Raw genomic sequence first — 24645 nt, 5'->3', positions numbered from 1 at the left:
GGCTGTTAATACCTAAACACAAGGGCGTGTGTACATTTATTACTTCCTAATCGCGTGCTGATGAGTATCCTGAGGGGAGGCTAGTGCTGTGGCTGGAGGAGATCGTTTGCAGTAACACGTCTCACCCAGACCACTGCTGAGGGCAGTACTTGAAGGTATGGCCAGTAGTAAAATCCAGCAATTCCCTCCAAAAATTGTTTAAACTGGACAAGAAGCAGAAGCTTTATGTTCTTGGCAATAAAAGAGGGGTTTTGGCCTTTTGTGTTAAATTATTATATATGCAATCAGAAATGTCACCAGAAAGGTGCCCCATATTGTTGTTGTTATTTTTTTCCCTTTCTGTAGAGTTAATTACCCTCACAGTCCTCTAGTTGCCCTCATAGCTCTGCAGGTGTAATCAATGTGTGGTACAACTTGCATTTAAAGAAGTTTATTGGCTTTTACACCACTGAAGCTTGCATAAACTTGGAAAGTTGGCAAGAATTATCTGGACTTGTGTGGTTTCTGTAGAACAAGAACAGCTGCTCTGTTGGTATAATCTCTCAGACATTTCAGTTGTTAAAGAGAAGTGCAGCTTTTGTTAGTTTAAACACCTCACCATTTCCCCTAAATAAATTTTTGGGATTATAACTAGGAGTATGCCTATTACACTGTCTGGACTATCACCTATTTGCTGAAGACAACAACCAGCTACTTGGACAGGGTATATTTTGGGGATGACTGACTCCTTCTTGCTTGTGTATGGCCTTTCCTTGGGAGAGGTTAAAGGCGTGTATGAATTGCAGCACCAGCACGTTTGTATGGACGTGTGCAGTTGTGAGGGTATCCCAGGCCTGGTATCCCCCTGTGGACAGTGAGGTTCTTAGGTGAGGCTGAACCCTAAAATGCTTTGCCTACAGAAGTAGGTGCTGTCAAAATTAACATTTGTTGATCCTCCATAGGTAAGTAATTAATAGCCTAGAAAAAAAACTCGCTCAAGCGAGTAGATTGTTGTGTGGAGGGATGGTCTTGCAAACTTTGCCATGTAGACTTGGATTCTAAAAACTTTCCCATGTTGGTTTGGATTCTGACTGTGCTTAGCAATTGCAGGCAAAAAGCTGTAAAGACTCAATTTTAGGACAATACAACTCTTTGTCTGCCTTTCAATGTATTAAATAACCCAGAAAATAAATGCAAGGCCACCTTGGCAAACTTCAGTTAAGTGTATTAAACTGTGCAATAATCCTGAATGAAATAATCATGATTATTAAGACAGTAGGCTGAAAGGATCACAATTTTAATTTTAGGCAGAAAATATGACACCCTTCCAGGTAGATAAAATTCTAACCTGCTATTTCCTGGCAGTGATGATTCTGATAAAGGGAAAAATGTGTGTTGTATTTATCTCAGCTGTGGTGATCTTTGTCTTGGTTTTCATTTGTGCTTAATGTATTTTTGGTGAAGATAAACAAAAGGGAAGCAGGGATATGCTGAAAGGATGAGAAGAATATGAAGAAAAGGGACAGTGGTTGCATTAATTTTACATTGGGCATGCATGCTGTATCTCATTTTTCTTTTTTTTCGGAGTCTGCCTTTACTGTGAAAGAGATTTAATTTCAAAAAATGTGTCTTTTTTGTTTAGTTAATTGTTCCTTAAATTGACTTAGCTTTGTATAGCCCTTTTAATATTCTGTACAGAAACAGCAAAAAGATATTTCTGGAAATAGTTTTCCTCTAGGTAAAACCTAGATTTAAAAAATCATAGAAAAAAATCTTTGTGTTTTATTGTTACAATTTTGAATAGAAACTTAGTGCTTGCTTTCAAATACAGAAGTTTGAGGAGGATAGAGTTAAATAAATCTCAAATTGCTGGTTGTATGAGTCACTAAATTGGGAACATAAATACTCATATTCTTTGGAAAGAACCTCTCAACATTGTTTTCCTGCATAGTGTCAACTGCAAAGCACAATGCAGTATGTTTAGCTTAAAAGTAGTTGTATTTGCATTTGAAATCATAGTTTATGATAAAAGTCAGATAACCTTTTGCATGTCAAACTGGCTAAAGGCTAGCATTAAGTCTCCAGTGCAAGCTGCATTATTATACTGTTGTGTTTTGTTTGCTTGCTTTGCTGAAAAGAAATAAAAACTTGGAGAGGGGTAAAGGGTAGAGAAATGGGCAGTGCTGGAGAACTGCCTGCTGATAGAAGGGACAGGTTGTTTTCTTTGCTGTCTGGTGCTGAAGCCAGAGACTTGAAATAGGAACATCTGGATCTTTTAGTCCAGAGAGAAACAGATTTGTCTCAGGGTGACATAAGTAATTTCAACATCAGTGGCAAAAAAAGTTCTTGATATCTCTGTGTATTGAATAGAGTATAGTACTTACTGTTCTCTGCGTTCTGCTTAAACAGTAGATTTCATTTTTTGTGTGTATCTTCTGCATTTTAAACCTCTTTAAAATGTTTTGTTGAAGTCTTTGCAAGTGTTTCATAATGTTAGGTTTTGTCCTAATCAGATGAGAGATTTGGTTGCATGTTTTAAGATGCAAGAGTACTGAAGCATTATTTTTTTATTGATATGGTAATCAACTACCATCCCTAAAAGTGACAACAAAGCTCACAAACATTCCTTATTGTGCCCTGCACTGCTAAAGTTTGACTTGAAACCACTGGCAGCTCCTGATAACTTGGCAGATTGAAGAGTGTGGATGAGTCCTTGCTCTCCTGTATTTATGGCAGTAATGGACAGTATTATATAATATGCTGGTGTGCAGGACAGACTAAACCAGCAGTGTCAGTCCTTTCTTATGCTTTCCTGAGCCATAACCTGCTTAGGAAAATCTGTGTTTGTATTTTGGGAGTAGAACGTGTGCATGTACCTGCTTGTGGTGTCCCTGATGTTGCTGTCCTACCATGTAAATGTATTTCAATGGATCTGAAAGCTGAGGTGTAACCCTGTCCTCTCTTTGATGCTGGGAAACTTCTCTGGGGGCTTTCATTGATGGTAATGTTAGATGCATTCTAATGTAATTGGTTGCCTTCCATTTCTTTTGCTATTTTTTAGGGAAAAGAGCTAAGGCTCAGTTAACTGGAGGAGTGGTTCCATTGACAGTGTTGTCTCATATTGGGCTGTATTTCTCCAGCATGGAGCACTCTTTCATGTCAGTGTTCTGGTTTCAGCCTGGAATGAACTTTTATCTATTTATTTATTTAATAATTGTCTTCTACCTTTTAATGTACTTTGTGCTGAGAATAAGTACATCATTTATGCTATTTCAAAACTAAATATTGTCTTTTATATATGCTGGATAGACTGTCTTGCTGTCTATAGCAAGTGTGTGTCTTTGGGAGAGGGTGCCAAACTCAACACTTGCTGTGAGGCAGGATCATTCCATTACTTTAAAGCTTCTTCTCTGTCACCTTGAAGAGTTCTGACCGATTCACCAAAATATGCAGCATCTGTGGTTCTCTGAACTGCTGCCTCCAAATATCTTTGTGTATATGCTTGTAGAAAGTACCTATATAAAATTTAACTGCACTTCTGAGGAGGACAGAAGGCAAATATTTTTAATGAGATGCCTTCAGAACAGGAATAAAAACTCTCAAAAATAGGTATTTGGAAAGGTGCTCCAAAACATCATTCCTTAGGGCATCAGGTGCATTTTTAAAGACTCCAAGAGGGTAAGTAATGGTATGCCACGTGTTCATTGAGGTCAAAACTTGAAATAACCATGGCGTGTGTGAAACCAAGTTTATGGTGTGCTGGGTGGGATTGAAGTGGTCATCCAAAGTGGAATTCTCAGCACTGGCTGCTACTGTAAAATATTGTTCAAGAGCTTCTTGAGTTTTCACTCTGGTTTCACTGAAGTGTGCTATAGTGGCATAAAGACGTTTTGCAACTGCCATATCTGAAAGCCTCAGAAAAACAATTTGAAGAAAAGATTGTTTTTAGAGTTTGTCATTGTGAAGTTTGGTTTAAAGTTTAAATGTGCCCTTGAACAAAGTGTTTGCCTAAGGCGGCAGCTGGCTGGGAGCTGAGTGCTATTGAGATGGGAGATAGTTGTGTTTGCTGACTTCGGGTGTGGAAACCTGACTTTTCAGAAAGCAATGCAAGGGTAAGTGTGTTCATTCACCTGAAATGGCAGATTTCAGGCAGTTAGTGAGGGAATGGGGATGGCCTCTTTGGAGATGTTACACTACACCTGCTAACTGGTAATCAGCTCTTCAGGCTTTGTGAGCGTAAAGACATTGGCTTCGGAGAATGACGCTGGCTAGCACATCAATTTCTTCATAGTAGATGCACATTATTGCCCATTACATAGTGATGCTACTGCCTTCTTTTTTTCATTAAAAAGAGTAATAGTTTCTGCATTGAAGGTTCTTAGAGTTCAGAAAAGATTTTTTTTTTCTCACAGTTCTCTTATCAACTAAGTATAACAAGATACTATTTCAACAATGCAAAGCATTTTAGTGAGGGTGAGGAACTGTGGGAACATGTTTCATCAGAAGATATTAATTATTTTTGCTTTAACTATAGTGAACAGCTGTTGAATGATATGTTATTTTTTAACTATGGCTACTGTGAATATCTTGTCTAGAGATACAAATAGGGTGTGGAGGGAAAGGCAAAAAATATTTTTAGCCTGAGGATCAAAGTGTATCTACACTGTAACACAAGGAGAGGGGGGAAAAAAGAGGAGGAGGAGAAAATGGGCTTTGTGTAGGGAATCAGTTTTAACAAGATTGGCTAATACTTACCCCATTCTTCCAGATATAAGTTAGGTTTGAACCTGTGGGTATTGTGACTTCAATACTTTTCTTGAACCTTCTTATGTCTTTGTGTTAAACGATCCTGCTGTGCTGTTCTGTGCAGGTGTTCAGGGGCTTGAGTGCTGTGCTATACTAGAGCCTTTCCCCCTGCTTTGCTTTTGTCCACTTAATGGCCATTGCATACTCCCAAAATGAAATACAAATGAATAAAATATACTTAAATATAACACACTTGTCAGTATTTGAGCTAGTGGCTTACCACTGCTAGGCTTTTCTGTGCCATTATGTGGTGTAAGAATTTACTCTAAGGCAGATGGACTGATAAGGCTTCAGACAGAGTTAGTGTTTTTAATGGAAGCATAGAAGAGGTAACATAAAAGAATTTTCGGGTGCATGTTTCCCTATGGGGACTCTAGTGTTAAGCAATGTATACTTGGTCATAGAAGATTAAGTAGTCTGAATTTCAGATGTCTCCTCAAAACCAGCAAGGATGTTTCTTCAAGTTTCCACAGTAAGACAGAGACAGTAGTGTTAAACATAGTTGCTATAAATAAACTCTTTGGCATTGTTTTCCTATGTTTTTGTTCTGCAGTAGCTTTTTGCCCACTTCCTGCAGTTACAGCACAGCACGATCTCCAGGACAACACCTAATTCAAGTGCGTGTCCCTTATCTGGAACAGGCAAGGTTCAGTGTACAGAGGCTCAGGAACAGAATGCGTCTGAGCAGTCTCTTAATATTCATTGACTTGCCTTGGCATCTGGCTTCAGGTTGTTAAGAGGGAAGATGATAGATTTATTTTCCTCCTTCAAGTTTCATCATGAATCTTGCCTATGCCATGAAGTTCAAGTCCAAACAAGAGTTGGATGGCGATACAGAAAGAGGCACCTGTGAGCAGCACATTTGTTTCTGAACATCGTTCTTTTGCTTCTTGAATTGCATTTAATTTTCTAAGATGTTGTTGTTACTGGAGGCTGATTTCTGAGGATAGTAGTAGTATTCTGATTGTGTGCATATATATATATATATTTTTAAACATATACAAAGTTTCCTTTGTTAGTTTTAACTTTCATTTTGTGTGGCTTACTTTGAATATGAACAATATTTTTTAGAGACTATAAGCCTTACAATTTTCTTTCCACAAAAAAAAAAAAAATCAGTTTTATTTTAGACCTACTGAAGCAGTTTCTGTTTGCTGGAAATATGTAAAATATGTAAATATTCTTAATGCTTGAAAAGATAAATCCCCCTTGTACATATTTAAATAATAATATTTTATTCTCAAGAAAGCGTCTTATGGGAACTCTGTGGCACATGAGTAGGGAATCTACAGGCTGAGAATTTTTCAGTGAAATGACTTTCAAGTAAGTAGTAGTGGTAATATTTGGTATCTATGACTTTGTAAAGTGTTGACAGATACCAGTTTTCCATTTGCCATTTAGAAACTAAAAAACTTTTGGTATTTTGACAAGGCCATAAAACTTGTCAGTGTTGTGGGGATCAACTGTTTAATTACCTGTTGCTCCTGGTAGAGCATCAACAAAGACCCGTGTAGACCTGTTGACAGGAATAGTGTGACAAAAGTGTGTCCCTGAAGCTTGTCTGACTCACTGCTGTCCAACCTCCAAAGTGTGGCTGGGGAGAGCTGCTGAATGGCAATCCTGACGTGGCCTCCAAACCTTGGCAGTGCCCTCCATCTCCACAGACAGTAACCAAGGAGTGTGATTCGAAAGAAGCTGATGTAGACAGCTGATATAGGCTGATACAGACAAAAGTCACTCAAAGTGCACAGCATGCTACTGTTGTTCTCAGATATCAGGCTGGGAATGTGAGGGAGCTGAGAGGTTTGACAAGATGTATTTCTCTCTCTTACTTCATGTGGTTTTCTTTTGCGGAGCATCTGAGAACATAAATTGGGCTAATTCCATGTTTCATTTATTTTCTGTTAGATCTATGTCAACCTTTATCATCAATTGTTCATAGAAAAGAATAACACAATAACTTTTATCACTTCTGGCCTCTGCTTTTGCTCTAGTTTGAGTGTGGAAGTCTCAGTGCAGAGATATGTATGGAGTGTTGGCTTGGATATTTCCACAGGTGGGGAGGAGAGTGCTGAAAACAACTTTATTATTTTTTTTTTTAGTCATACGTTGAACAGTTGTGCTGCTCTAGTACCAGCTCACAGGTGAACAGTGGAAGTTGTACCTTTTTTTCTGGAATGGCAACCTTGTGGTTTTGTAATCTGAATCTTTGACCTTCCAACTTTGAGAGGTAATGGACTGCTTCCAACCTTGCCCTGAACCTTTGATCTTACTGGTATGGGTGACTGTAAGAGGAGGTAAAACTCTTGCTGCCATAACTTGTGTGATCATTGAAGAATCTGGGCTTTCCCCAGGTTAGGAAATGGCTTCCTCAAAAAGGGGCACTTTGCAGAAGATATTAAGTATGGACTCTTGCAATGTTGCTTTAAAATGTATTTAAGAAAAACTCTCCTCTTCCTGTGTTATTATAGACTAGAGAGGCAAGTAATAATTTAGTTTTCAGCACATGTTGCTGCTCAGCCAGCTTTAGAATTACTGGGTTTTTTGTGTGGATTTGTTTGGTGGGGTTTTTGTGCTGTTGATTTGGTTTGAGTTTTTGGTTTGTGTTTGTTTGGTTTTGCTGGTTTTTTTTTCTTTGTGGTGTTTTTGTTTGTTTTTTCTTACTTTTTGTTTCTTCCAAAATGATGCACTTGAGAATCAGGAGTAAATTTGAGGCCAGGCACTGATCCAAAAAGAGGTCAGATGGCTGAGTCTCTGTTCCTGCCCTCAGAGAGGTGAGGCTTTTGTTGTTTTCCTGTTCAGAGTAGTTTTTTGGATGCTTAAAACAAGATGTCAAGAAATAAATTTGCCCAAAAATAGACTTGTATCCCTCTCTATTATGAGGGATGTTAAAAAAATTCAAGATTAAAGACCTATTCTTGCAAATCTGTCCTGTTTGCTCTGAAGGGTCAGTGCCACAGGCTCTGTTCACAGCAAGGGGCGGGCAAAAACAAGACATTAATGTCAGTAAGGACCAAAGTTTGGTTGCTGGTCCTGGGACTTCTGTCTGATAAACAGGGCTTTGCCAGGGCTGTTTATCCACTCCTGCATGGGCAGAATTTTGAAACCAAGATGGGCATTCTCTTCAGAGCATTTATTTTGTGCAGGTTGGCCTTATCTACGTGCCAGTGACGGGACACGTGCCCTGCACTCAGTTTTTCATGCTGTCCCTGAGATCTGTCAAGTCAGATTTTGGCCCAGGTTTCACACAGGTTAAACCAGCTTTTTAATGGTTCTTTGTACCTTCTTGAAAAACTATGGGATTATTATCTTGACAAGCACAGCCTATTTTCTGGTTGAAGAAAGGTAAGAAGGTATTAATTAATGTACAGTTGAGTCTGATTTCTGTTAATTCATTAGGTCTTGTACTGACCATAGTAGAAACCAGGTGTTAAATCAAGTTGAATAAGATGACTGATGGCTAAAAATATCCTCCCCCCTCCTTCAAAAGAAAGCAGGAGTGGGGAGGGAAGCTGTAGGACTCACAGGTTTCAGGTTAACATTGTGGATCCTGTTACCAAAAAATAATTACTGTTTCATGGTGGAATTAACTTGCATTATGTAGAGTCTTCATTTGTTCTTGCCATGCAAGTAATTTACTGGAAACTTATTTGACCATATAGACCTTTTGTAAGTGGTGTAACTTGGGAATTGCTATTGCCAGCTCTGGAATATGTCTGTGCTGTTTTAGAGTGGGACTTCAACCATGAATGAATGGTTATTTTCTGCAAATTGGCAAAGTATGATCTTAAGTTATTAAAATATGCTAAAAAGCTTCTGTAAATCTTTACATGTTAGAAATTGAAATTTCCTTCCCTACATTGTGTGTGTGGATCGTTCCACAGCAGTGCTGGCTGTGGCTGCTGCTCTGAGTTAACAGAACTGCCGTGATGCACAGCCCTGGCTACAGGCTTGCTGACATCAACTCTCTTGGCATGTGTTCAGAAAAGTAAACAGAAGACAATCAGTGTTGGGTTTGGCGTAACTAGCAAGACCATAAAACTGCCAAATCCTTCTCAGTGTATTCATCCAATTAATCCCATTGATGTAGGACATTTACTTAAATGAGTAAAACATACTGCATTTGGTTTTTAAAAGTTCTTGTCTTAAAAAGTTTCAGTTTTCTACTTAATTAGTAACCACAATCTTTACTTAAATAGCATTTTTCTTGTTTTTTGATGTTATTCTTTTGTAGAAAAAAAATGAATTCTGAAAGCTCAGCCCTTACCATGAGTAGCCCTGCTGTAATAAACCAGTGTGCCAGAGGAGGAATGGAAAAAGAAAAAATTTGGTAAGCTTTACTTCTCATTTTCTGAGACACTAGTAGACAGCAATACTGGGGGATGTAGTTTGAAAATTAAGTAAAACAATTATTTGTTATAACAGATAAATTTAAGTCTGCATTATTTAATAACAGAGAAAGGAAAAGGGAAATAATTTTTTATTTTGGTTTTGAGTTTTTAGCAAATGACGTGGTACAGGGTGTCATGGGGGATGGGCAATGGAAAAACTCCTGCTCACTTCAGCAGTGCAGCAGTTGTGCTCAGGGAATCTTTCACATATAGCAAATGTTTTAATCTCCCAATGCTGCTGCTATGCTGGCATCAGCACCTTCAGTGCTGTGACGCTCCTGAGATTCATGCCCTGGGAGACATTACAAAGTCAGTAGTTTCTACTTTGTGTATAGAAAAAAAATTTACTCTGTACTGGAGGAATAAAACCAATTGCACTATTAAACAGTGGTTGTGGACAAATGCTTACACTTCATAACAATTTTTTGATTAAAATTGCCACAGACCATTTTTAGCGCCTGGTTTGTGTTTTCATGAAGGGAACAGGGTGTTGTAAAGGCTTTTATACTATTCCACCTGGGTTAATGAGAGCCTTTTATTGAGATCCTGCTGGTTTTTACTTGCTGTTGTTTGCTAGAGGTTTTGTACATTATTTATTTACCATGTGGCAAACAACAAATAAATTAATGACAGGAAGCGTGACACCCATATGGACAAAAAGCAACCTTACTGTTGTTTTTGTAGTCTGAGAAATACTCTCGAAAAGCTGAAGGATTAAAGAAATTAGCAAATGAATGTTCTGTTTCCTGTTGCATGCTTGTCAGGAAATCAAATAAAATCTTTTTTTTTTTTTGCTTTGGTTTTTATGTAATATTAAATTAACAGCATTATAGTCCCTGAAAGTAGTTTCTTTTAAACATGTCTTCTGGAACATTCTCAACAAAGTCTTTGGATGAAAAGGCAGGACAAGGAAGAACTGTGGGCTTCCCTCCTGATTCCCAAATCTACCAAGGGGTGGGAAGTTGACACAAATCCTTTTTTTTTGTTTGGTATCTTTTGCTGCTTTTTGTGTCCTGCTTGTGGTATTGATCTGGGAAAAGTTCTGTTTAATATCTTTATCAATGATCTGCATGAGGGGATTGAGGGCACTCTCAGTAAATTTGCAGATTACACCCCAAGTTGGGTGGGAGTGTTGATCTGCTGGAGGGTAGGAGGGCTCTGCAGAGGGATCTGGGCAGGCTGGATCAGTGGGCCAAGGCTGGTGGTGTGAGGTTCAACAAGGTAAAGGCAGATCCTGCCTTTGGGTCACACCAACCCCCTGCATCTCCAGGCTGGTGCCAGAGTGGCTGGAAAGCTGCCTGGCAGGAAGAGATCTGGGGGTGCTGGTTGACAGCAGCTGAACGTGTGCCCAGGTGGCCAAGAAGCCCAGTGGCATCCTGGCTGTATCAGCAATAGTGTGGCCAGCAGGACCAGGGCATTGGATGTCCTCCTGTACTGGGCACTGATGATGCCACAGCTCAAATCTGGGTTCAGTTTTGGGCCCCTCACTACACAAAAGACACTGAGGTGCTGGAGTGTGTCCAGAGAAGGGCACCAGAGCTGGGGAAGGGGCTGGAGCACAAGCCTGATGAGGAGCAGCTGAGGGAATTGAGATTGCTTAACCTGGAGAAAAGGAGGCCCAGGGAGGACTTTATCAATAGCAGCGTGATGCATGTCTGGTTAGGTTTCTAAAATGCTGGTTTTTATTCTGGAGTTCTGTGAGTACTAGAGCTGAATGAACATTATTTTTCTGAGCCTAATAAAGTGCAATGGTGCACTGCCTTATTGCATTGTTCATTTATTGCTGTTTAGTCGTTGTCTGATTCTTGGAACTTATTTACATTCTGATGGTTCTGGGTTTATTTTCATGAAAATGTGAGTATTTGTAAGGACTGGTGTTAGTCATACCAAGATTAGAAATGTCTACTGTTAAATGCATACAGTGACAATGTGAAATATTCAATTAAATCAAAAGCCTCCACAGAGAAGAGCCCTGAGCAAGACCTTATCTAGCGTTTAAACATCACTTATGATGCGTGTAAAAGGCTTTGATGTTGCATAAGGCCCCCTAGAAACAGAGGGGGAGGAAATAATTGACTGAACCCCAGTTACCTTGTACAGCCATTTACCAACTCTGCCATTCTAGTTCATGAATGTTTCATATCTCCATAGTTTGGTGCCTCTACCAGATGAAGAAAATAATTGAATTCTCCAACTTGCAATGCTTCACTTGATTCTGTTGCTTTTCCTCCCACCCCAACATACACAATCAAGATTACAGCAGCAGCAGAATGGTGGTAGTAGCAGAAGTGTGACTGCTGTGAATGTCTGAAAACTACAGAGTATCATGGCAGTTTGTGTGTGAACCAAATTAAGCTGCTCTCGATAAGCAGGAAGGCTGAGGAACTTGGTGGATGGTCATAACATCAACAGTATCAGCTGTCTGAGCTGGTGTGGAAGAGTGTTGAACAAATCAAGGCTTGAGAGCCTTGAAATTGTAGAAGCTCCTGATCTGGCAGATTCTCACTTTCCTAATGTTGAAAATTGCAAGAAAGGAACTAAAGATAAGGGAGCAAGTGGGAACTGTGTCAGTTCATCCATGATTTCTGTGAACTAGCTGGCTGGCACATTGTTTTTCAAAACAAATGTGCAGGAGAATTGGAAATTTTCCAGGTTTTATTACTGTGTGTGGATTTTATAACATGCTTCCTCTAGGCTGGATGAAATCTTGCTAGTCACTCCTCCATCATCTTACCTAGGATTAAGTCAGGATGTATTTAATCCTTTTAAAACCAATAATTGAAATTTGGGGTTCTGGGTGTCTCATGACAGAGTTTGTGGTGCCTTGGCTTTCCATTTCTGTCTCCAAATACTCTGCCATATTCCTTATGAAGTATGCAGTGTTCTGCTGTTTTTGTGACAAAGTTTTCATCACTTTTAGACCAAATTTCTCTGAAAACTGTCCATGTTATGAATAAATAAATCTATAAATCTTAAAACTAACCAAACACGCAATGTTATGTGTGGACTCCAGTGCATTCTGACTCTGTACTTATGACTTGGCTTAAACTAAATTTGAGGACAGAAACTTCTTAATGTCTTTTTCTGTTTTTTTCTTAAGCTGTAACAGATTGTTTGTTTCAGCTTTCCTTTCTAATCTGAGACTAGTGACTTTGTGGGGAAGGGAAGCTATTGAAACTCCAGTCTGTGTAGTGAGAAGGAAGACATGCTTAGATACTGAATTTAGATATGGCAAAAACTAATTTTAAACCCAGCTCTGTGATTGCATACATTGAAAGAGAACAGCTTACTGTCATATCTTAGTGTGCACATGTCTGGAAACTCTTCGGTATAGAAAAAGTAGTTATTCTGGAGTATTGTACAAACCTATATTTGAAGTGCTTTTTTTTTTTTAATATATAAATTAATCTGTTTAAGAGCAAAATAGAAATAATAGGGTCAACTGAGACTACAATAATACTTGAACTGACATCCTCATGACTAAGAAACCCCCATGAGTAAAAGCAAGATAGGAAAGCAGTAGTGAGCAGCTGAAAATGTGCATCTTCACTTTATGAGGAACTGTGTAGATACCACATAATAGTAGATACACATAGATTTTACCTTAATGCCTGTGGTTTTAAGGACAGCCCTTCTTCCTCAGTAAGGATCAGAACAGAGTAGCTAAATTGCTGCATTCTGCACCTCAGAGACAGACAAGTGCACAAACTGACTCTTAGCTTGTGTGGGGAAGTAAGGTTTCGTGACAATAAATCATCTTGACTCTGTTGCACATTTTGCCAGCTGCTAGTTGATGAAGGAAGAATTATGGTCTGGAATTACAGTAAGAAGAGAAACAAGTTTCACAACTTTCCCTGTTTCTCCTATATCCTTGTTTAATCAGTAGAAATGAGTCATCCTGGAGAGCTGAATTAAACTGGCTTTAGTTAAGTGCAGTTTAACTGCAGATGTTTGATTACAAAAAGGCACATACATGTTTGGGGAATGCAAGGTTACAATGTGTACAAAAAGGAACCCCATAAATTACAGATTAACACTTTAGATAGCTGGATAAAATTAATCTTTTCTGCAAGAGGCCTTGAATTAGTTGCTTTCTAGTAATGTCTTATTACAAAGAGAGAAAATGCTTTTCTTGGAAAGCTGAAGAATATTCAGGATAGTCAGCATAACATAATAATTATGACCAACTACTCTTAATAAAGTGGATAAATATTTACTATATATATATAAAATCACTTCTATCTTACCTAACTTTCCTAGTTTATTTAAAGTACTTCTCTGCCCATAAAAGGAGTAGTAGAATTGAAAATTGTTACAGGGGAATCACTTGCATTGGGACTTGCAGCCTGAGACCAGTCCCTTAAAGGAAGTGGATGAAGATCCAGGAGAATGACGTAGGGCATGGAGAGGGTGACTCATGAGGCTTGTAGCACACCCACAAACAGTGAGAGATGAGAATGTGCTGAAATGGTTAAAGTAAGTGCACTCACCAGCTGCTGACTTTACCTCATGCACACTTGAAATGGGCTTTGTAGCTGAAGAAAATACGCCCCAGAGGCAAGTACAAGTTTAAACATATGTTCAATCATCATGTCTTACAAAACTAAGTATGGATTGCATTTCCTCATCCTGGATGGGATCAAAAACCTCTTGATTGCTGCCTTGAGAAAGAAAAGCGCTGGGGCTGCCCCCGGCCCGAGCCCACGAGGTGGCAGCCTTGGTTCGGATGAGCGGCTGTGTCTGTTCCCTCTCTCGTGTCTGGCTGTTCTCCTTCCCTCTTCCCACCCCGCCCTTGGCTTTTTTTCTGGGATCGCATAAAGAAATAGCAGCAGAGGTGAGTTACTGATTGCTTGTTTAAAAACCACCTTATGAATCTAAGGTTGCTGCTTGTAGGTAATATTTGGTGGTTTTTTGCAGGGGGTTCATTTTTTCTTTTTTTTGGTGAAAGATCATCACTCACTAGATTCCTGGATAAAGCTGTAATCTGCATCTTGTACATGTTATTACACTGTCTCTAGGTCATACTGCAAATAATTTCTGTTGATGGTGTGCCTCTTAAAACATCTGCTGCATTCTTGGTTATGACTGATGGGCTCTACCTGCTTTTTCAGAGTTGCATGTCTCTTTATTATAGCTGTTAGCTGAGGGAGCGAGATACAACAAACATTTCTGAAATATCTGAAATTTGTTCCAGCTGACTATCAAGAACTTTTTATCCAAGTAAAAGATAATGCCATCTTTAGGCTGCTCTCAATGGTATTTTGTTTATGAATGTGTGTTAGTGCACAGGCTGGTGACATGGCTTTTGTACTCTGGCAAATCAACTGAGTGTTCACAGGGAGTGTATAGAGGGAGTGAAATACGTTTATTTATTAAAGCAATGAAGCATGTTTTAACACTATAACTTTTAGTTACTTTGATGTAGGAAAGGAGTGTAAAAATCTGTCAGTCCATTTGTTTTATAGAAATATGTTCTTGTATTCTTCCATACGGGCTATCCTGGTGAAATCTAGAAAATAAATTTAATAAAAAATGTCACTTTGGACTGTGTGAGTAACTCTCTTGGCTGGAATAGGAATCACTGATACTGAGAAGCTGAATCTGTACAGCTTTACATAAGTAACCAGGCTTTCATATCTTGGTATGTTAAATTTTTTAAACTTATTTTCATTCTTCCCCTCTGTGGATTAGAGAAGTGCATGCTGTCAGGGTGATAAATAACACAGGTGATTAGGCTTGGATCACCAATGTTAATAACTAATACACTATGGAAGGAGGCCTCACCATCCCTAACTCAGGTTTTGGTCATTTGTAAGTTGAAATTATGATTATAGAGGATAAAAACATCTCCTTAAGTGCTGTCTTCCAAACATCGAGTAAATGAGTTTTTGTAGTTTAGAACAAGGATGAAATTTGTCAGCTTAGTTCTTATTCGTGCTGTAGAGCCTTATTTTCTCATTCAGATATGCAGCATCTTGCTGTATTTTCTTTTCCTTCTCTATTATCTTCTGAAAAAAATCCACAAAAAATTGCAGAAATAGTAAAAATTTCTAATTGAAAATTAGAAAACCTGTTAACAAGCCAAGTAAAGGAAAACACTGCCTTCCCTCCTTCATGGTTGCTGTGGCTTAACCCCTAACTAATGACAATGATAGTGTCACCAAAGTTGGGAATAAAACACTCTAGCACTGTAATTTCAGTATTTGAAAGAGGCATCACTTTTATTTTAGGTGCCAGGCGTGAGGGGGATATTTCTGCCTAACCCACTACCTAACAGACCAGTTTAAATCTATGTACTTATACATATTCATTACATTTCCCCAAACTCATACATACATGCTAAACTTTCACACAAATTCTTTTGCATATTCAAATGGCTTCTTGGAGTTTATTTACATTAGAGTAGGGGTCTTTTGAGGGTCTCTGGTGGTCATTTGGGGAACATTCCATTCCTGAAATCGTCCTTTTTTGATCACAGGCCTCCAAAAAGAAAGTTTCTTCCCTTTGAATGCACTCCAGCTGATGTGGTCTGACCAAGACACAGCTGCTTATCAGTGTTGCTCAGGCCCACAGACTTTAAGGCTGCAGTAACCACTTGCACACATTAATACAGGACTAAGCACTGTCCTGCTTTAGTTAAAGCAAAAGGAATTCACAAGATTTAAAGACTATTTGTTACAATTAACGATTTTCCCAGCAGTGGTAGTAATAGTAAAGAAAGGGAGAGAGAAACAACCAATGCACGGTAGGGTTGCTCACCAGATATTGACCGATGCCCATCCTCATTCAACAATCGACCCCCTCTGGCTCCCTCTTATACTGGGCATGACCTCCTGAATTATGGAATATCCCTGTGGCCAGCTCGGCTCAGCTGCCCTGGCCATTTCCATCCCAGTTTCTTGTGCAGCTCCTCACTGGCAGAGCAGGGGACAGTGAGTGTGAGTTTCTGCTAATCACTTTGAAACATCTTGATTCTATGTGTGGGTGGATGTGCATGTGTCTAAATGAAGTGGGACCTTTTTTTAATGTAAAAAAACCCCCAAACCCCAGTGATCTACCACTGGTAACCATCTGTTTCCTGTATGCTTACCCTGCTTCTCTTTTTAAAGATTCCTGTCCTTGGTCATGATTTCTTTTCACTAAGATTCCAGAATCTGTTCTTATAAACAGTTTGTTATTATTTTATATGCTTGTTCAGCCCATATTACAGTTGAGTTTCTAGTTAATACTCTGATACTGATAGGAAGACACTTCCTCTCCTTCCCTCCCTTCCCCCCCATAAAAAAAAAAAAGTTCTTAGATAATTCTCTGGCTGTAGAGGGAGCTGGTGATAAAGTTTTTAAGGAACACAAACGGTATTTCTTTGGAAATATTTATACATTGCAGTAGTTGGAAACAAAAGATCAGAAATAGAAGGCTGATTCATCATTTGGTCTTTCCTTTGAGGGGGAGGGAAGGCTGGAGGATGTATGAACTGGTTAAATTAACTGCATCTTCCTGTGGGCCCTGAAAATTTCAACAGGTAGGTGTTAGAGACAATGATTTGAATGTGTATCTTTCAGCTGAATACATTTGGTCACCTGCAAATCTCTGGGACACAAAAGACGGCTTTTCTGTATTAGATTGTCGTTCCATTGCCTTAAAACTACACAAGGAAATTCCTCAGCAGACTTATTTCTTTTGATGTGGAAAGAGAAAACCTGTGTGAATAGGGATATGAATGTTAAGGTCATTATGAATAGAAACTCACTAAAGATGTGTGACTAAAAAATACCTGCAAATATGTCAGAATATCCTCTTATGTTAGTATGGAAAAATCATGTTTTTCTTCCCTGACTTTGAGCTTAATTATTATTGTAAGAAGCATGAATTAAAAATTAATTTAATGTATTGCCAGGAATAGATGTGGTTTGTTGTCACCTTCTTTGTTGGGCTTTGTACTTGGTGGTGAAGGCCAGGAGTTGACTGTAGTTTATGAGCTCTCCAGCTAAGTCTTCATTTTAAAGAAATGGATTCTGAAGTTGTTTTTAAAAAAGGGAATTCAATTACTACTATGTTTCTGAGTGTAGAGAAGATTTTGTTTCAAAGACTCTCATTTATCGTTGCAAATTGCACCAAAAAGGAGGAGCTCTGTTTTTCTCTCTTGGGGTTTCCCCAGCTCCACTCTGTAGAGAACAGTAAGATAAATATGACTCTATTTTGAAAGCTATATAATGTGTTTTTATTCCACAGATTAAAATCAAGTGGTATATGACTAGATAAATAAATAAAAGAGAGAAGTTGCACTCAGATTTTTAAAAACTGAGGTCTCTCTGCAATTTCATTAGGTACATTCACATTTGACACTTTATAATCCATTATTTATTACTACAGCAGAGCTAGATCTGGCAGGTTGTACCTGGGCATGCTTAGGCACATTTCCCTCCCACTCAGATCTGCTGTTTCTCTAACTCAGTGCAGGGAGGGAGTCATGCTAAGCCAACTACAAATCAGTAACGGATTTGTATCAAAGTGCAGGCAGGGAAAGTCATGATATGCTTTTATTGTATCTACCCTGGTATATAGCACCTCTTCTGTCCCATCCATCAGATTTCATAAGTTTGGAGGTTTTTTTCTTCCCCCAGATATCCTTCTTTATCTAAACTAGCAACTGACCCAAAGAGCTCTTTCATCTTTCTCCCCTGTGCAGTGCTGTGGGGGCACTGCATAGCAAAACAGAAACCTATTGGAAATATCCACCAATCTCCATACAAATGAAGAAGAAAGCAGGGAGAAAATACAGGATTTAGGGGGTTAAATTAGTTTATCATAAACCGTTGAAATTTATTTAATAATCTGCTGGTTTATTATTCCTGAAATAACAAAATTTTAATAAACTCCTCCAGCTGTTGCCTTTCACTCTGCTGGAGTGTGATCTTTTCATTCTCCGTGTGCTGGGGCAGCGAGGCAGCTGAGCTTTGGGAGCCGCAGCCGTCAGGGCGCTGCTGTCCGCTCCGCGCTGTGCCCCGCGGAGGGCGCTCCTCGCCGCGGGTCCTGCCCCCGCCGGGGTTGTTTCCTTCAGTAAATATGCCATCTTTTAATTCCATTTAAGCCGTGGCCAGACTTCTCCCACTTGCTGGTGTTTGTATTTTTTTTGAAGGACTTAATGTTACAAGACTTGGTTTCATGGTAGTTTTTTAGTATCTGTATCAAGGTATTGAAAAGGTAAATTCTTTAGCACCAGAATCACGTCTTAATTATCTCTCTGAAGGTTATATGCGTTTGATTTTGCTCACTGTGTGTGCAGGATGGGTAAGGCTGGACTTTTCTGACCAGCAGTGTCCTTCAGGTCTGTAGGTGTGCTTTTCAGAGCTTCCTCTTGTCAGGTGAAGCAGGTTTCTTTTGCAGCTCCTAAACAGCCTGTTTGCAAGGAGACAACAGTGAAATGTCCCCTGACTCTGTGCACTTAATTTGGAAAAACGGTATATGCTAAGTTTGTAGTCATAAACAGAATAGTGATTTCTTATGTTCCTCTACTAATGTGTAATTTCATGTAACTGAAGCAGCCGTCCCTGCCTCCCTGAGGAACACAGGCCATGAATGTTCAGCTGTTTGTTTTTCTCATAAACAGTACAGGTAGGATGTGATCATGATTTTCTCTTACCATGCTCCTGCCTCAGGCCTTTCAGCAACTGACTTCTACCTACAGAAACACATAATTGTCACAAAGGGCAGGTTGGAAGATTGACCAACGACTCTAGAACTGGCAAAAATTTTTTCGGATTCTGAATCTCTGGTGTCCTTATTTAAAGGAAATGGTCTCATGTTAAATTCCGTCAAGGTTTCTGAGTATTGTTTCCTTACCCATTTCTAGTCAAACTGTTTTAATTGGTGATTAAAATAATAATTTTTGCCCAGTAAGGAATCTGTGACTCTCTTGCCAACATATTGGTAGTCCCCAAAACTGTCTAATCCATCATCAGGTCACAGTTGATTTAGGATTTTGCATCGGCTGGGTGACTAGGTGAGGACAGTTTGTAGTCTGGTGAAGCAACAAGCTGTGTTTTCCCTGAGGAAATGCTGACCTGTTTTCTCAGCCTAGCCCAGCAGTTTAGAAATTGCTCAGGTAAACAACACTGTGGTGCTGCAGAGCAAGATTTGGGATCAGTATGGATGACTGTTGTCTTGCTTTGTTCCAGACTTAATCAAGTGGAAACTTAAACAAAGCGTGTGAATTCCTTTTGTTTACAGTGCTAACTTGTGTAGGAAAACAAGCTCAGTTATTCAAGTGCCTGTATTTATTTGAAAGTGAAATATCTAAATTTTCAGGTTCTTTAAACAGTACTTCGTACATGTTTTGAGATTTCTGTAAGAACAGAAAGGTTTTTTGTGTGAAGCAGTTGTAAAAATGTAGTAACACCTACCTTTTTATTATGTGTTAATGTCTATTAGCCGTTGTAATTGGTGTGCAAAGATTGACACTCCTGATATCAGAGCATGCTTACAATAAATGTCTGCTATGGTAATTTAATGCCTTAATAGCCTTTTAGCAATCAGTTACATCTCAAATGCACTATAGGGCAAGTTTTTTTTTTTGTTAGCTGAGGCTTTTGCTCACAGTAGAACTCCATTACGAGTGTAGTGCAACTCTGTTTATATTCCACTAAAGCAAAGATGTAACTGTTCTGATCAGGTTTCCATTTAAAGATAACTTAAAAATATTGTGATGCTTCTTTTTTGCGGTTTTTTTTTTGTCTTTTTTTTTTTTCACAATTGAATTTAGTGATCATTTTAAAGCTTGTTTGCATATCAGACACAGTGTTAATGTTTATCTTTGTGGATAAGGATTAACATTTAATATTTTTCACTTGTTAGTAACTTTAAATATTTCTCTCTTGAGAAGAGTCACCTGATTCTATGAACTTGGAGAAAAAATAATTTCATTTTTTCCCACATAGGGAGGTTGATTCATTATGACAATTTAAAGAACAGCCTTTTTTCCCCATTCCATAGATTTACTTGAAGAATAAAAGTTATGACACATTTTGAGTTTAAAGATCCAACCAAATAACCCCCCAACTTTTATCTTTCTCAGTAGGACGCCAAGGGACATGGCAGCTTGGAGTTCTGGAACCATTTTCTTTGCTTTTCAAGGTACCTCAGCAAGTCAGACTTGCAAAAGGTGTGTGTGTGGTTTGAAGAGAGCCTGGTTTCCCCAGGAAATGACATGTGACTGGGCTGTTGGTCTTGCCAGCAGCTTTTGAACTCATTGCCTAGTTTCGTTTTTTAGTAGATATGAAAAATATCACACCATATGAACTCCAGTTTTAACATAATTGTGTGTGGGTTGAGGTGAGAGATCCCAGTTAGCACAAGCATGGTGAGAGAGGGCCCCAGAGAGCGTGGCCACTCACATCCCTGGTAAAGAACAGCAGCACAAGTGTTGCCCTGAGCTGACCACATCCCTGTCATGGCAGGGGAGCACAGAGGTGGTGAGAGCTGAGGTGTGGGACACAGCCTGGGGGCTGCTGCCACTGGAAGGACCTTGCTCAGCTGCCCCAGCAGAGACTGTGTGTGCAGCAGCGAGCTGAGGCTGTGCTGTCACCGGGTGTGCTCCGCGCTAAACCCCTGATCTTTAGTTCTGGCTGAGATCACGAGGTCACATCTCACCCCATGCCGTGCATGGGATGCGAATGCGGCTTCACCTCGCTCTGGTGCCGCTTTGGTCTCTTGGAAGTGAGAAAGCAGCTTTTATCTTCAATCTTTACCCTGAGCAAAGAGCCCATACTGGAACATCAGACTTGCAAGCTTGTTCTTCATTACTGTGCCACTTTTCTGAGTGATTGACTCGTCAAATCACTGCATATCTCTTCTTTCTCGGTTTGAAGTTGTCGGGGTTGGGAGATCTGCTTGTAGGGCTCTTAGATAATATTGTTAGTGAATCTTGCAGCAGCCTGAAGTCCTTGATGTGTGACCACTCTTCAGTTGGAGGTGGGGAGAGTATCAGATGAAGTGAACTCTCTCACATCAGTTCATAGAATCACAGAACAGCGTTTTTGACACATTTGGAAATGAAAAATGCTGTCCTGAAAGCACAGATAGTGTTTTATTAATCAAGAGATACAGTATAAGTGACTGGAAAAAATCCGACAGCTTGACTCCAGAAATGCACTTTACATATTTAGGAGTAGGATCACTCACCTATGGCTAGCAACAGTAGTTCTGGTATCTGTGACCATAAAGGAAACATTAAATACTTTTGCATCATCATTGATCAAATCAACATCTGTTTGATTTCTTCCCTTGTGGTTTGACACTCACTTCAGCTGCTGTAGTGACTGAGAATATTGTCCTTGTGTTCCAGTGCTTTCTGTATAGAGGCTGAAAAAGCCTGTTCTCCTGTGTTTGTGAGTAGGGAGCTTTTCAGTTTTTATAATGGAATATTGCAGTGTGTGTCTCTAATGTACCTCACTGAAACCCGAATACATTAGCTATCAGCAAGAGTAAGAACAAAGATAAATGTGTTCTAATTTAAAGGCATGGCATTAAAAGTTTCTGAAGAAACCTAATAGTGGAGAGTGTCTGGAAAAAACCAAAAACCTGATGAAAATAAAGAACAAAACTGTGTGTGCAGATGTGCGGGTACTAATTTCTTCCATTGGTGGCTCATCACTGGTCTACTTTACAGCAAAATCCCATTTCCTGCCTCACTTCATGTGTTAATGCTTGATTTTGCAGGGATAGTAATCAAGAAGGAAAGAAAAAATATAGGAGTGTGAATATGTATCCATAGAGATAAATTTTATTTTTTATATATACATATATATGCATTTTGGAAAAAAAACCTAGCTCCAGATATCTCCTACTGATAAATGAACTTTTTAATGAATCTTCTTTGACCTGGGACAACACATATGAACCCTTCCAGAGCCGTCACTGGTATGATGTTAGTTTAAAATAAAGGATTCTGTACTTGTAAGAAGATTATTTTAACAAGGTTTCATGTTTCTTTTGTAAAATGGTCTTGGGCTGAAATTAACGTAGTTAGTGTATTGATATTGAAGAGACTAGAAAACCTAACTTGTTGTTGCCAAAAGCAGATATTAGTGAACATTTTCTGTCCTGAGTGGTTATTTTGAATGGAGCTTTAATGGTACCACAGTTTCAACAGGTTTGACTCCATTGCATTCAGGGTTTCTATAGTAATTACTATGGCAACAGTGAATGTTCCCACGGGAACCCAGCTGTGAATAATAACTAGCTGAAAACATTTTGCTTTTGCATCTCAGGTTAAATGTCCCTTCAGTGAAAGTATGGGGGTTTGCTTACTTAATAGAAAGTCATTCTCTTGCATAGAAACCCACATATGTTGACAGGTGTGTCTGGTTTCAGAGTAGAAACACCCTTTCAATGTATTGCTGAACTATCATCCCACAGACCAATGAAAAGTGTTAGAAACATTAGATGCAAAATTTGGCACCGGCTTCAAATGTTTTATGTTGTAAAGAAACTTCTTAAGCCAAATTTGTAGTGCAAAATCTTCTGCTCAGGAGCTATAACTTGGTTTTTATTAACAGTATTAGTCATTATGTAAATTATTTACATCCTTCTTGAAGATAAAACTATCTTGGTAGCCTTCTGACCTCACTGTGTAACAAAGGTCAGGATCACACAAGTCACATGGTAGAGGTCAGTATTTGTTGACTTCAGCATCTATTTATAAATTGCCTTCAAAAACTCTCCTGTTTTTTTCAGAAATAAATTTGTCAGTGTTAAATGAAATATCCTGAAACTGTTTGTTGTTAAATCTAGCTCTCCTTGTACTTGTAAACTGGCCTTTGTTGGCATACAACTGCCTTGTTCATATTTATTTCACTTTCATTCAGAACAAAGGGGAAACCAGTCTGGTGTTTATGATATGAATAAACTTCTAAACTTGAAAGCATTTCAGGGCTTGATTTGGTAGCTTCACTGTCAGGGAGTAACACAAAATGCTTATGGTGCTCAGGGGATTTGTGGCCGCAAGGAAAAGTTCTAATGAGTTTTATTAAGAAAAGGGAAACTAAACTAATAAATATTTTAAATACTCTGAAAATTATTTTTGAGATCTAAAAAAATTTGTTAAAGCTGAATAAGAAAATAGTGAAGAGCACTTTGTTATATATGAGGAGAAAATAGTTTTCTAAGCTCCGGGGACTGATAGTTGCTCTTAGAGTTATTTATGCAACTTAATAGGAATTACTGTGCAGATGGAAATGTGGTGAAATGGAGGTGAAATCACTATTTATTTGGGCCCCTGTGGTGTACAATCTGCTAGTAATGCAGGTGAAAGTCTTACAAGCAAAAATGTCTTTGTAAATCTAAAAGCTCCATAGTTTGATCTTGATAACTTGCAGCTATATATCACATAATGATATCACATGCATACAGATGTTTCAGCTGTGAGTATCTTAAATATTTTGTTGCATTTGTTATTGTTATCGGTCTTGGTAATCTAATAGATTGTAAGTGCTCTCTCCCAGGTTTTATTGGATGCTTGTCTTTAAAACAACACCCAAAGGAAAAAGAGATAAAGTATCATGATTTGGGATTTTAAAAAAAAATTCTAAGTAAAAAATCTCTAGAAATGGCAAAAGGTTTAAAAAGTTGAAGCTTTGTCCCTCAGGCTTGATATAAATAGTGCAACTTCCCATGAAAGGTTTTGCTATTGCTAACGTGAGGAGGACAAGAGGAGATGACAGCACAAGATGAAATGGCCTCAAGCTGTATCAAGGGAGGTTCAGATTAAACATCAGGAAGAATTTCTTCACTGAAAGGGGGGTCAGGCATTGGAATGGGCTGCCCAGGGATGGGATGGAGTCACCATCCCTGCAAGAGTTCAAGAAACAGCTGGATGTGGCACTGAGTGCTGTGGTTAGTTGACATGGTGGTGATCAGTCAAAGGTTGGGTATCTTGGAGGTATTTTGTAGCCTTAATGATGGTATTATTCTATGAATTTCTGACTTTCCCCCCAATTCTTAATATTCTGTTCTTTATTTAATTGACAATGCTCAAAGTGTGGGAGAATTTCTGTTGTCCATGGTGTAGTTATGCCATCATAAAATGCTTGTGTTCTGAGCAAGGCCCGAGGATGTTGCAGAATTTAAACTTTGGTTAGATTTTTACATCCAAGTTATTGACCTCTATGTGACAAAGTAGCTAAATGGAATTTGCCATGACAGTCTCCAATCCTTTAGGCATGCTGGAGGGCAGAACTAATGGAGACAGAAAATTGTGGTATAATTTGACTTTCCTGGAGAGGCAGTTACTGCATGCTGAAGATAAGTTATGGGCATAGCTGCATTCACTTGGAAAAGTTTAGTTTATTAGCTCTGGTGGTGACAGGCCTGTTACAATCTCAAGATAAGATGTTCTGGTCTGTCTGCATAGAGATTGCAGGAGTGGTTCTTGTCATTCAGTGTAAAACCCTTCGAGCAAGAACAGTCTTGC

At 38.9% G+C, this 24645-nt stretch overlaps 1 protein-coding gene across 1 annotated transcript in view; it reads left to right on the top strand.

Annotated features, from left to right (window-relative positions):
- The window catches only part of ARHGEF3 (Rho guanine nucleotide exchange factor 3), a 111998-nt gene that overhangs the window by 3421 nt on the left and 83932 nt on the right, over window positions 1-24645 (top strand). The window contains 1 exon segment of the mRNA XM_042020932.1: window positions 9020-9115. Coding sequence (XP_041876866.1) covers window positions 9020-9115 — 96 coding nt within the window.

The sequence above is a fragment of the Corvus kubaryi genome, unplaced genomic scaffold (genome assembly GCF_017639235.1).
Source record: "Corvus kubaryi isolate FWS band 111438036 unplaced genomic scaffold, C.kubaryi_AGA036_p1.0 124, whole genome shotgun sequence".
Taxonomy (NCBI): Eukaryota; Metazoa; Chordata; class Aves; order Passeriformes; family Corvidae; genus Corvus; species Corvus kubaryi.
The sequence above is the reverse complement of the archived record's forward strand: the minus strand, read 5'-3'. Positions and strand labels throughout refer to the sequence as shown.